General features: G+C 42.4%; 1 protein-coding gene across 1 annotated transcript in view; it reads right to left on the bottom strand.

The window, feature by feature from the left end:
- Positions 1-13,575, bottom strand: part of BMPR1B (bone morphogenetic protein receptor type 1B) — a 94,533-nt gene extending 80,958 nt beyond the window's left edge. Inside the window, exon 1 of the mRNA XM_056855385.1 lies at positions 13,490-13,575. Coding sequence (XP_056711363.1) covers positions 13,490-13,562 — 73 coding nt within the window. The 5' untranslated portion in view covers positions 13,563-13,575. The remainder of the gene's footprint in view (positions 1-13,489) is intronic.
- Between the last annotated feature and the right edge of the window lie 218 nt (positions 13,576-13,793).

Raw genomic sequence — 13,793 nt, 5'->3', positions numbered from 1 at the left:
AAAGAAAGAAAGAAAGAAAGAAAGAAAGGACAAGCATTCACAAATGTGCCCACAGTAAATTCTCAATACATCCCTGAAAGCTAAACTAAACAATTGGAGAAGAATCCACATATTGTTTACCAAAGAAGAGGGAAGCAAACACAAATGCAGCTGAAAGAATCAATAGTGTAATGTTGCATTTTAATCTAAATAATTCAAGTTTATTACGGTCATTGACCAGCAAAGTAGATATTCTAAATAATTTTTATCCCACCTTTCTCCTCAATGGAAACTCAAAGTGGCTTACATAATTCTCCTCTCCTCCGTTTTATCCTCACAACAACCCTAGGAGGTAGGTTAGGTTGAGAGTGTGTGACTGGCCCAAGGTCATCCAGCAAGCTTCCATGGCAGATTAAAATCTGGGTTTCCCAGATCCTAGTCAGACACTTCAACCACTATGCTAGCTCTCCTGAATATCTGAATAGGAAAGTGTCGATTTTGCTAATGTGCAAGTGGCATGAAACACTCAAGGGGAAGACGTGCATATAAATTTTCTACGTGGCAATATCTGCCAGGAAATATGGAAAAAAAATCTCTCCTTTACCAAAACTGTATTTGAAACATACCCGACCTCCAAATAATTCAGGCCAACCTGATTTCTCTCGAGCCTGCACATCAACAACCTTAGCTATTGAAAGATGTTTGTAAGTTTATACAACAGGGGCTTGCATCCAACCAGCTTTTTCACTGGTGAAAAAGGGAGGAAGCAGTCCCCTCCCCCCAACAAGACTATGCTGGGGGTCATGGGACCGCCCATGGGCAGAAGCTGTAACAAGGAGGGGAATTGGTCAAGTTTGAGCAAAAGAGTTCACTAGATCTGGGGATGTTGAAATTACCATCAATATTCCTACTGTCATATAAATCTTTGGCCAAGAGAGGAGAAGGGGGGAGGAGGAGGAAAGTTGGTTTTTATATGCCGACTTTCTCTGCCATTTAAGGAGAATCAAACTGGCTTACAATCTCCTTTCCTTCCTCTCCCCACAACAGGCAGCTTGTGAGGTAGGTGGGGCTGAAAGAGTTCTGAGAGAACTGACTAGCCCAAGGTCACCCAACTAGTTTCATATGCGGGAGTGGGGAAACCAACTCAGTTCACCAGATTGGAGTCCACCGCTGTTGTGGAGGAGTGGGGAATCAAACCTGGTTTTCCAGATGAGAGTCCACTGTTCTTAACCACTACACCATGCTGGCTCTACTGAGCTATTGAGCAATAAATGTTTAAAGAAAGGCAGAAGCCATTTCTTTCCTCTATTGGCCATACACAGAAGATGCTCATGTTTGATCACAGAGCTATACTGAAGCCACTGACAGCTGTAGCCAGCCTCTTTCGCAGCACTTCACAGGAGTCTTGCAAAGCCATCCAGAGAACAAATAGCAACTCTGCTGCTGGAAAGAAATAGAAATGTGCGTCAACAGGCACTTACAGCCGACTGGGCATAATGTTTGTCTCCTCAGTGTGTAGCTTTGTCAGACTCTGTAAAGGGGGAAGAAAGCTGTAATATTTATGAAAAGCAAATTTGCAAGGAGTATGCAGCAGACACATCAAACCGATTACTTTATCTCTGAAGTTATGATCCCTAAACTACAAGAAACCTGCCCAGCACACTCAAGAGTGCTGCACACAGCTGGTACCCTTAGGAAAATCTACTTGCCAGAAAGGTTTTCAGTTTTCTGTAGGAGCAGTCCCTACCAACCGTGGCTGCATCAGTCTGCTAATTGGTAATACTACTCCGCCCCCAGCTCCCACCACAATGACATTCTCTGCAATTTTTAAGAGCTCTCAGCTTCTGGATAGCTAACCACCACCATCTGTCTCAAAGAAAACGGTTTACTTAAAGGCAAATATAATATTGGATATCAATGGTACACATGGTGGATGTACAGTAGTTCAATGTTAGCTGCCAAGCAACCAAGCTGAACTCAGCACCAACTATTGTTAATGATGCATAAGCTAGGTATAGCATATTTCCGAGACAACATCTTGAGTTCTGGGAAAATTCAGTATCTGCATAAAGCATGCTATCTTGAGGAAAAACTGCCCTGAGTCACACAACGAATTACTGATCAACTATAAAAGCCTGTAGAGTCCAATAAAAGTAGACACTTTGGACACAAAAGGTTTGATTTGAATTCATAGTTTGGTTCTTACTGGAAGAAAGTAACATTTATTTATTTGTTCTGTAAATTTAAATACTGCTTTTTTTATTAAAAATACTCAATGTGGTTTATGATGGAACTTAAAAATTACAACAAATAAACATAGTTAAAGATAGAAAAAAATACTAATCGGCAGAACTATCAGGATAAAAGGCCAGCAATATATAATCAGATACAACTTACTGTTTAAAAGTGACAAAATTTCAGTGAGCTTACTCAGCATCAGAAATCACAGATTCACTTAACGATGGCAATCACCTCTTCAGGGAGACTAATAGCTTAGGTTGAAAAGCGAGGTCTGCATGTGTCTTCTAAAGGACAGGAGAAATGTCACCAACCAACCATCTGCAGGGAGGGAGTTCTATAATATCAGGGTGATTGGTGCAAATGCCCTTCTCCTGGTACACTTCTAGTTATGACAGAATTCACCAAAAGCCACATTTGCAGAATGCAGCAACAGGAAAGGCATATTTGCAGACACTCTCTCAGGTATTCCAGTCCCAGACCATTGCACGCTTCAAAGGTCAAAATCAACACCTTGGATTGCACCCAGAAACAAAGAGGCAATCAATTAAGTTGGACTACCACCGATACATGTGTCCAGCTGCTCATACCTGACAAAAGGCAAGTTCCGTCACTCTGTACCAAGTACTTTCTAGAAAGGCTTCAAGGATAGTTCCACAGAAAGCATACTACAAGCAACTAATTTAGGGGCAACCAAGCCATGAGAACAGCTGTGACCTGTTTGCAAGTTTCCAGTTTCCAACCTTTAAACTATGGAGAACCACTAGTATAACTGCTTAGATCAGTATCAAACAGGTTTACTTTTTTTGGCTCGAGAGTACAAGCCATACGTAAGGTAAAAGGTAAAGGCCCCTGTGCAAGCACCGGGTCATTCCTGACCCATGGGGGTGATGTCACATCCCAACGTTTTCTAGGCAGACTTTGTTTTACGGGGTGGTTTGCCAGTGCCTTCCCCAGCAATACAAGTGCACTATTGGCCCAGGAAGCAGATCGTTTCGGTATACCTGTTTTGATGCCAGGAGGCCTTTGAATCTTGCTGTAGCATAAAGTTGGGTATATACTTCCGACTGCCTTTCCAGTGCTGCAGGCTGGAGGTAAAGGTCACCCCAAGGTATAGGGAGCTATCTTGTAGAGCAACGTGGTGCCTGTGGGCACCATGCTGTCCGCCAACACCTTTTCTGGCACCCATGAAGTGTTTTTAAAAAGAGGGTGGGGCCAGGTAGGGCTTTTGGCCAACAAGGCTTCTGATTGGCTGTGCAGATTATTTTAAATGTTGCTTTGGCAGCAGCTGGCACCACAGTACAAAGATCTACACTGTGTTACTGAAGATAAGCTGTGGCAATCATTCTGTGGCTGGCTCCACCTCCAAATGCGCCCGCAGGTTCTAAAAGCCTGTTGTTCAGCACAGCAGTCTGGCATGCACACGCACGCGCGCGCACACACACACGCCTACTTTGGGACAGACCTGTTGCCTCACTGAGGAAAAGAACTCTGATACATGAGATGACAATGTTTTAACATATGCAAAATATGAATGCAATCAGATTGTCACAGATTATGGACAAGGACAAGACCATTCCCCACTACCGATTCTTGTTTTCTGCCCGAAAAGGACACTTTACCACATGTAAGAATTCAATTCATGAAAGGATAATGAGCTGATAGAGGTCGAGCAGAAGCAGCATAGCACTGAAACAAGCCCTATATGCGCTACTGTTTTTGTGTTCAGATGACACAAGAACTCCTCTGAGAAATATCACCACAACTTGAGATATGCATAACATATCATAATGTTGTCCTTCCAAACAATTTTCTCTCTAGGACACATAGTAACAGCCAAATTCAAGGAGCACTGATCACAGTGCAATATTTTTTTTTTAAGAGAAGAGTTCGGTTCTTTCACTTGATTTACATTCTTTCCAAGTGACATGAAGATGTCTAAATCAGCACTAAATCAAATAATATTTTAATGGACTTTTCTGGAACCTTTAAAGAAAATATTAAAATGGCCAGCCACCCAATACTATGGACAAATTACACTGAACTAGTTAAAAGTAACTGGCTAGTCTAGCTCCATGGCACAGAGTGGTAAACTGTAGTACTGCAGTCCAATCTTTGCTTATGGCCTGAGTTCAATCCTGACGGAAGTCGGATTTAGGTAGCTGGCTCAAGGTTGACTCAGCCTTCCATCCTTCTGAGGTTGGGAAAAGGAGTACCCAGCTTTCTGGGGGTAAAGTGTACATGACTCGAGAAGGAAATGGCAAACCACCCTGTAAACATAGTCTGCCTAGTAAATGTCGGGATGTGACGTCACCCCATGGGTCAAGAATGATCCGGTGCTTGCACAGGGGACTACCTTTACTTTTTAAATCTAGCCCAGGGTCTCCAACTTTTTTGAGCTTGCAGACACCTTTGGAATTCTGACATAGTGTGCTGGGCACAGCCTCAAAACAGCTGCCACAAAATGGCTGCTGCAGCAGGAGGAGCCAGACACCAAATGACTGCCTCAGCTTACCTTCAGTCACACAGGAAAGTTCCTTGTGCTGTGGTGGCAAAGCAATATTTTTAAAAATCTGCACAGTCAATCAAATCTCCAATAGCAAATTAGAAGCCTTCTTGGGGAAAGCCCCTCACAGCCCGCCCACTTTCTAAAAACACTTGGAAGGAACCAGGATTGCAGTGGCTCCCAGAGCACCACGTTGGAGATCCCTGATATAGCCCATAAGAACGGATTACAGAAATACACAGACTTATTTACTTACATTATTTATAGTCTGTCTTTCTCATTGGGACTCAGGGCAGATTATATGAGTAAGTCAATACAATCAACAGGATGGGACATCCAATAAATCTTATATTTCACTTTGTAAGCTGCCTCCAGCAGAAACTCTGGAGAGGCAGCATAGACATTTTCTAAATAAATTATACATACATTGAATTTTACGGATTGCTCATAAACCCAACATGCTGGGTTCATTTGGTTGTAATACTGCAGCCAAGCCCTTGCTATCTTTTCAGTTTATTTATTTGAACCATTTATAAGCCTACGTTTCTCCCAGGGCAACTGGGATCCAGTATTATACTGAACCCACATGGGATCCAGTATTATACTGAACCCACATGTGTGAGAGCCAGCGTGGTGTAGTGGTTAAGAGCGGTAGTTTGGAGCAATGGAATCTGATCTAGAGAACTGGGTTTGATACCCCACTCCTCCACATGAATGGCAGAGGCTAATCTGGTGAACTGGATTTGTTTCCCCACTCCTACACATGAAGCCAACTGGGTGACCTTGGGCTAGTCACACTCTCTCAGCCCCACTTACCTAACAGGGTGTCTGTTGTGGAGAGAGGAAGGGAAGCTGACTGTAAGCTGGTTTGATTCTTCCTTAAGTGGTACAGAAAGTCAGCATATAAAAACCAACTCTTCTTCTTCTTCTTAAACATTTAAGAAGTAACAGATATTTAACAACAACATGAATTCATTTATGTACAATGCAGTGATGTCTCAGGCGGCTTTTAAAAGTCTAGTGGGGAGAGAGATCCATTAAATTGGATACCTGCATGGAACTACAGTGAACCTCTGAATATTGGTTGCTAGATGCAGGGGCTGTGACATTTAAGACCGCTTGAGGGCTTTCTGCCATGCAGCTGGTTGAACATCACAGGAGGAAAAAGATACTGGATCTTTGGTCTGATCCAGGAGGGCTCTTCTCCTGCTTTTAAAACAGACAGCTGGATTTGAAGACAACAGGAGAGAAAACATGCCCTATTACCACCTAGTATGGAAGCTAGTTTTGGAATATTATACCTGTTCCACAACAAAGAGGGAGAGGGAAAGTGATGCTGAGTTTCTGTCATTTCCCCTCAGGTAAAGTGCAGAAGAGATTATGTTTCAAGCATCTGTGATGCTGTGCACAAATTGTGTTTACTGAAGGTTAACCTAAGTAGAGGAAAGCAGCCAAGAATACCATATAATTGTTATAGCATAAAACCTTCCAGCTACAGTCCGCAGGTCAATAACTCCAAGAAGTAATCCCTTTGTCTTCCAGGGGACTACTGTTTTGAGGACTCAGTCTTCAACACACCACAGTTATGCATTTGATAGCTGTGCCTTCCCTAACCATTGACATTTCCAGTGTATTTTGCCATATGGTACCTGGGATCATTTTACACTGAAAAAATATATTATTTAACATAAAATGGCATGACATATCTGCTGCTTAAAATACACACGTCTTCTGAGGAGCTTATCCCTACATAGCCTGATCTACCAACATTGGATTTACTTCTGCATTTAGGGATTTTAAGAGCATAACTGCATAAAATCGAAAGAAACAACAAGGATGAATCATCAGATATGATGACACTGTTTTAAAGAGCCAGTGAATATACAATTCAACACTTTGTCAGATCTGTGTTTTTATAACACTGGGATAGGCCCGAGGAATAGAATCAAGGATGGGATTCCACACATAATGAACCGCAAGTTCAGTTCCTAACGATTCCCACTGAGTTCTCTTAGCCAAAGCCAAGAACCATTGCTTTCTCTGCTTAAAGTGTTTTTGACCTCTTTGCAGTCCAAAATTAATAAGCAAGACAAGTGGGTGAGTAGGATTTGATTTTTGAAGTAAACAAACCCTTCTGGTGGATCATGTGGTGTGTGCTTTGCAGATTCTTTAAACCCACTAGGTTTGCTTCTACCTCAAAAAAGGCATAAGCAACAAAACAAAAGTTTTTATGGTTACCAGATATATATTTAGGTTCACACTGTGCCTAGTTCTAATATAGGTACAAAGAAGTGAGGACTCACATGGGAGGGGTCCTCCAATGATTGTTTTGTTTGCTTAAAAAACATGGCACACAAATCAGATACCTTTCTGCAATACTACAATTCTGGACCCGATGCCAAGCTCTAGCCTAATTTCATCTCTCTGTAAAATCATTTTACAATTACTTAATATCATCTTCTTGAAGAGCAGAACATGGGCTGGACTCAAACGAGCAGGAGTGAGATGTGAAGGAACTGAAGCCGTTCCAGTAATATATAAAGCCACAGATTAATCAGACAGTTGGTGCCCCCCCCCCAAAAAAACATCTAGCATCTTTAGAGAGCTGTCCACAAAGCAGTTAAGCCTCTTCAGGTAACAGGAGAGGCTGGGTTCACTTCAACCTGTTTTGTTTACCTGTTCAAAGGATATTGAACACTGATGTTTTGATATTGAACAGTGATGCTTACACGTCCAGGTACTGGTGGGAGCAGAAAGAGTCAAGAACCCCATTAAAACCAGACTTTCCTAAAAGTTTTTTTCAGCCCAACCAAAGTGACTGGGTAAATTTCAGGGATACAAAATCTAGAGGGTGGACTTCACAGCTGTTCAGAGAGTTAGACCTACTGTCACCCGCCAATTGTTTTCAGAAAGTGAGTGGGTCCAGGTGGGGCTTTTGCCCAGCAAGGCTTCAAATTGGCCACTGGAGATTTCAATAGGCCACCACAGCACAAGGACCTTCACTGTGTGACTGTAGGTAAGTTGTGGCAGCTATTTTTTGGCTGGCTCCACATCCTGTGGCAGTTGGATCAGACCAAGGCCCATCAAGTCCAGCAGTCTGTTCACACAGCGGCCAACCAGGTGCCTCTAGGAAGCCCACAAACAAGACAACTGCAGCAGCATTATCCTGCCTGTGTTCCAAAGCACTTAATATATTAATCATGCTCCTCTGATACTGGAAAGAATAAGTATACATCATGACTAGTATTCATTTTGACTAGTAGCCATGGATAGCCCTATCCTCCATGAACATGCCCACTCTCCTCTTGAAGCCTTCCAAGTTGGCAGCCATCAACACATCCTGGGGCAGGGAGTTCCACAATTTAACTATGCTCCAGCAAAAAGTATCCTTGCACAACTGGAAGGAAGGGCAGACTAGGAGGCAAAAAGGGCCCTAAAAAGGGCCCTCCCCTCAGGGTCCACCCCCCATCAAAGGGGAAAGAAGAGCAGGCTCCCACAGGGATGGGGCCACCATCTTGTAGAGGTGGCTGCTTGCATCAGGTGCATGCACCCATCCCTTTATCTACTTGCAGCAGTTTGTGCCCACCTGTTTGCTAGTGATGGCAGCTGCCCCTCATTTGGGGTTGGTGTGGCCCCAGGGAAGGGCAGCCCTCTGTGGCCACAGACCCACCTGGACCCTTCCTGATGGCCATAACGGCCAATCTGCCACAAGTGGAAGTGTGAAAAAACTCATCCTGATTCCTCCTACCACTTATGCAAGATGCTAGGTCACTACAACAGCCAAAGATGTTGCCAAAGATCCTGCACAAGCACAACGACAAGCAGTTTATATTTCCGCTTCTGCATCACTGGATCCAAGGCTGTAGTTGCAACTGCAAGCATACTGTGCTCACTCCCATAGACACAAGTCTAGAGAGTGACTGGAATCCCCTGACTCATGCATCCTACTTTGAGTCGTCCATTTTGACAAAGAGATTTACTGATGTCCCCTACCCCTGCTTCTGGAAAGATTTTTGTGTGTGTAAAGTGCCATCAAGTTGCAAGGTAAAGGAATTTCAAAGGTGGTTTACCATTGCCTTTCTCTGCATAACGAGCCTGGACTTCCTTGGTGGTCTCCCATCCAAGTACTAACCAGGGCCAACCTTGCTTAGCTTCTGAGATCTGAAGAGATCAGGCTAGCCTGGACCATCCAGGTCAGGGCAGAAAGATTTATTGTCCTCATGTTATCTTGGACTAACTCAAAACATATAGGGCACCGCATTTCCCAGTGAATTATTGTTAGCACTTGAAGTTTTCATGATATTTTTTGCTGTAGCAACACCTGCCATTTTAAATATTTTTGAACATCTTAGCATTCTTGGAGTACACTTTAAGTCCCATTTTGAATAAAGTAAGTATTAGTGTTCTGTTAATAATTGTGGTCTCTTGGATTATAAATGCACCAAGTGTCAGACCTTTAGTTCACTGGAAAATACCATAACAACTAATGCTCCCATCCGTGAGCAAGGAAAGGAAGCAACGAATGAATCCAGGACCATGAGACCCAAAGATATGGGCATATATTATATTAAATTAGGTTCATTTCTAACTCTGATTTGATTTTGTATTCTTCCACTGGTATTTGTTTTACTTTTGCTCATGTTTCCCTTGAGGAATATCCTAATAAGACAACGAAATTCCAATCCTCTGGATAGAAAAATTGTCGGTGTTTGTCTTTCAGCAGCCCACTGCAGGTTTCCTGCATAAATCTCTCCACGCCCTTACAGATGTTCATATCTTAATACAGATCTGTTTCCCTTGAGGGTTAGCCAAACCATTAAGAATCTGTCTTTTAAGGTGGGAGAAGCATCCTAGCAGCTGTTGGTAGAATATACACAATTTGTTTTAAAGCTATTTTAATTCTTCCAAAGATATTCCTGAACTTCCATGGTAACATGGGAATATTTTTTTTTTACTAATAGATCCTTGGAGATTAAAAAATAAGCACCTGCAATTTGCATCTCCAAACTTCTACACAGAATAACATGCACACCAACCTTACTTGGAAGCAGCTCCACAGTGTGGCTGACTTCCCAGCAAAAGCTCTGGGATATAAAAAAAAAAGGTAAAGGTCCCCTGTGCAAGCACAGGGTCATTCCTGACCCATGGAGTGACGTTACATCCCGACGTTTCCAAGGCAGACTTTGTTTACAGGGTGGTTTGCCAGTGCCTTCCTCAGTCATCTTCCCTTTACCCCCAGCAAGCTGGGTCCTCATTTGACCGACCTCGGAAGGATGGAAGGCTGAGTCAACCTTGAGCCGGCTACCTGAAACCGACTTCCGTCGGGATCGAACTCAGGTCGTGAGCAGAGCTTTTGACTGCAGTACTGCAGCTTAACACTCTGCGCCACGGGGCTCCTTGGGATATAAAAGGAACCCCTAAAACAGTATCACAGAATTTTCTCAAACCAATACCACATCCTATAGAACAGCAAGAAACTAGAAGCCAACAGAGATTATGTTCTGAAATTGGAAGCACATCTTCTAAATTCTGGAAACTCAACAGGGACGTTTACATTACAATCCTATGCACATGAATCTGGGGAAAGCCCCCAGTGAATACACATGAACACATGAAGCTGCCTTATACTGACTCAGACCCTTGGTCCATCAAAACCAGTATTGTCTACTCAGACCAGCAGCAGCTCTCCAGGGTCTCAGGCAGAGGTCTTTCACATCACCTACTCGCCTGGTCTCCTTAACTGGAGATGCAAGGGATTGAACCTGGGACCTTCTGCATTCCAAGCAGATGCTCTACCAGTGAGCCACAGCCCCTCCCCAATACAGTGGGAGTAAGTTACTTCTGAGTTAACCTGCATAGGATAGCACTGTAAATCAGCTTTTAAAGGTGTAGTTCTTACAACCTGACCAATTACGAAAGAAAAAATACTAACGGTAGATGTTTTTATTTTCACATCTAGTCTGATCCTACTGTTGTGACTTTAATACTGCCAAAATGTATAGCTGATTAGTAGATTCAAGCCTTTATTATTGTTTCCATCTGAAAATTCTAATATAGAGAACATTAGTTAGGCCAGGGAGAGCCTAGATGTATTACCATGAATGCATTATGGGAGGGGCAGTGGCTCAGAGGTAGAACATTTGCTGGCCAGGTTCAAACTCCAACACCTCCAAGAATGAGGCAGTAGGTGATAAAAAGATCACTGCCTGAGACCTGGAGAGCTGCTGCCAGTTTGAGTAGACAGTACTGACCCTGATGGACCAATGGTCTGAGTCAGTATCAGGCAGCTTCATGTGTTCATGATGCAGCAGCTCCACTAACACCCTCCAGCCACTTATAAGGGCAGCAGTAATACTTGTACTTATTTATTTATTTGACTTCAGCCATTGGCCGTGACCAAACAACAAACACATAGTAACAACTAAAAGCAATACATGAGAATCAAACTGAGGAAGCCTAAAAATAGTGTAAGTAGCCCGGACGCCGGTGCGGGGTAGCCGAAAGCCGGCACAGCACCTTCCTGGCCTCCTAAGAGCTTTCACCCTTAGAGCTCAGGAATGCGCTGTCAGGGTTGCAAAGCCTTTTTCTCCTTAATCCTGAGGACTAAGGACCCAAATATCATCCTTATCAACAAGTATTATTGGTGGACTATTACATTGGACAATCATTTGCAGCTATACCACCACATGCTACAATAAAGCTATATGCATTCACCAATAAAAATTGAATCATCTGGCCATGTGGTTCGTACTGGATTACACAACGAACCTGGAAAAGCAGGAATATGAAAAATACTGCCTCAGTATCCATGTTCAATACGGCACCAGAGAGAACACAATGAAATTATATAAGAAATCTGTTGCATCATGGCACCCACTCTGTGTCTTCTCTCAATCAGTAATATTCGTATTTAAGGTCAATGTAATTTTATCCAATCATGAGGCCAATATATTCATGAATCAAGAGAAGGTTGGTGTTCATTAACAAATGATGACAGGTGGATAGGCATCCGTCAGCAATATTTCAGAAAGGATATTGTGTCTTAGGACCGTAGATTGACCAAATAATCCATTACTCCTCTTCCAATTCTACATTTTCATTCTATAGAAAGATAGGGTAGTTCCAAAATAAGTTCTAGATCTCGGAATTTCACAATTCACCATAGTCCCTTTTTCTCCAAGAAAGTGTATCCTGCTGGAGAGATTCTATTTTGATGTGACCTTCCACAAAGGTATTGTTGGTATTAAGCATTAAATTTAACACACCACCCTTTACACAATACTCATTCAGCATTTTTGATTACCTTACGTCAAATCACATTAGCTATCCAAGCAAACTGATTAAATCAAGTATTCTAGAACTATTTCTTCAGATCATAAAGGTTATCTGAAACCCTACTAAAGAAGCAGAACAACCCAATACATAGACCTAGTTCTCACCAATGGCAGAGGGGGTGGAAAGCTGTGTCTCTGGCCTGTACCACTTCCGACTACAGACCACTAAATGCTCCATGAAACATGGGCACATAGAAAAGTAGATATGGAGGGAAAGGGTTCTAAACTGGACTTCTCTCTGACACACTAGTTTTCTATGTGAAGAAATGCTTTTTCACAGTGGGGGACATTAAATGTGACCCCCACATCTTAAATTTGAAGTAGTATAATCCAGACATAACTTTGCTACCTCGTGTGCTTTTAATGAGAACTAAGACACAGGCATGTTTAAACATACAGATTTCAATAGGTTTAGTGACCTGAATTGTGGGAATGAGTTCTTTTTTTAGCAAAATACCATGTTCTGAAACATAGAGAAATGCTAAATTACCTTACTCAAAGGTTAACTAACTGGATTCTAGTTAATATGCTTAACCTATTAGTTATCCTAAAACAGGGTTACGAGAGAAGCACTGTTATTAAACTCATTCATATCAGGCATATCTTCCTCTGACTGCTGATTTATGCATTTTTTAAAAATGTGCCATACTTTCATTACCTGAATAGTTCATATGTCAATGTCTTAATTTACTTTCCCCTTTTCAGCCCTTCCAAGCAAGCAAACACAATTATGCTGACTCATATTCCTTGAGCAATCATTTGAATTCAAGTCAGCTTTTCTTTTCTAAAAAAAATCAGGTTATAAAAAAGGGTAGCAGCCAGAAATTTTCAAATGCCCACTTTTCCCCTTGTTTCTATAATTGCATTACAACACATTATGCAAAATATTCTCAAGTAACTTCATCAGCATTAAGAACAATTATAACTCGCCACAAACGTTTAAATGCTTTTAATAGTCTCAAATAACTGCATCAGCATTAATAATATTGGTGGTTTCTTGCCACCAATCTTTTAATGTCCCCAAAAGATACTTTAATGTTTCTATGAAATCTGACTAGTTTGTACATCAAATTATAAAACAGTGCAGGAACAAACAGAAAAAGGGGAGGGAGATCTTCCAGGGTAAAGACCTCCAGCATTATTACATCTAGCTGCTTTTGAATTAAGCTTTCCATTCCAACGAGCTCCCTAATAGCGCTGCACATACAAACTTGCTGCATCTTTCACATCATGCACAGGCGGCTTGCAAACTCTCAAAAGTTCCAACATTCCCTCCCAAACTTTTCCTTCCTTCAGCACAACAGAGCGGCGAAATGCTATCTCTCCGCTCAGCACCCCATCAGAAGCGCACCGCGTAATGTGTTACTGCATAGAAGATCCATCAGATGAACAACAGTTACAGGTAAGTGAAACTCTGTTTTTATCTCCTTACCCCTGGTGTGCATGGAGAGGAGCATAAGCAAGGAAACGTGAAGCTGCCAGCTGGGTTCGTCCAGCCAATTCATCGCAGAAGCAGCAGCAGCAACGGTAGGAGCAGCGGCGGCAGCTCTGATTCGCTTGTGGTTTCCAATCTCCTGTTTCTCTCTGTCCCTTACTTATTTCACTTAGCTGCCTTTCTTTTTCTTCTGCCCGCCTCTCTCAGATCCTCTGATGAGTCTTGCCAGCAAAGCCTGGAGATGAGAAAGTGAAAGGCAAGCCTGTTACAAACTGGTTCTGTCACAACACACAAGTCTTCG

The sequence above is a fragment of the Euleptes europaea genome, chromosome 9 (genome assembly GCF_029931775.1).
Source record: "Euleptes europaea isolate rEulEur1 chromosome 9, rEulEur1.hap1, whole genome shotgun sequence".
Lineage (NCBI taxonomy): Eukaryota > Metazoa > Chordata > Lepidosauria > Squamata > Sphaerodactylidae > Euleptes > Euleptes europaea.
The sequence above is the reverse complement of the archived record's forward strand: the minus strand, read 5'-3'. Positions and strand labels throughout refer to the sequence as shown.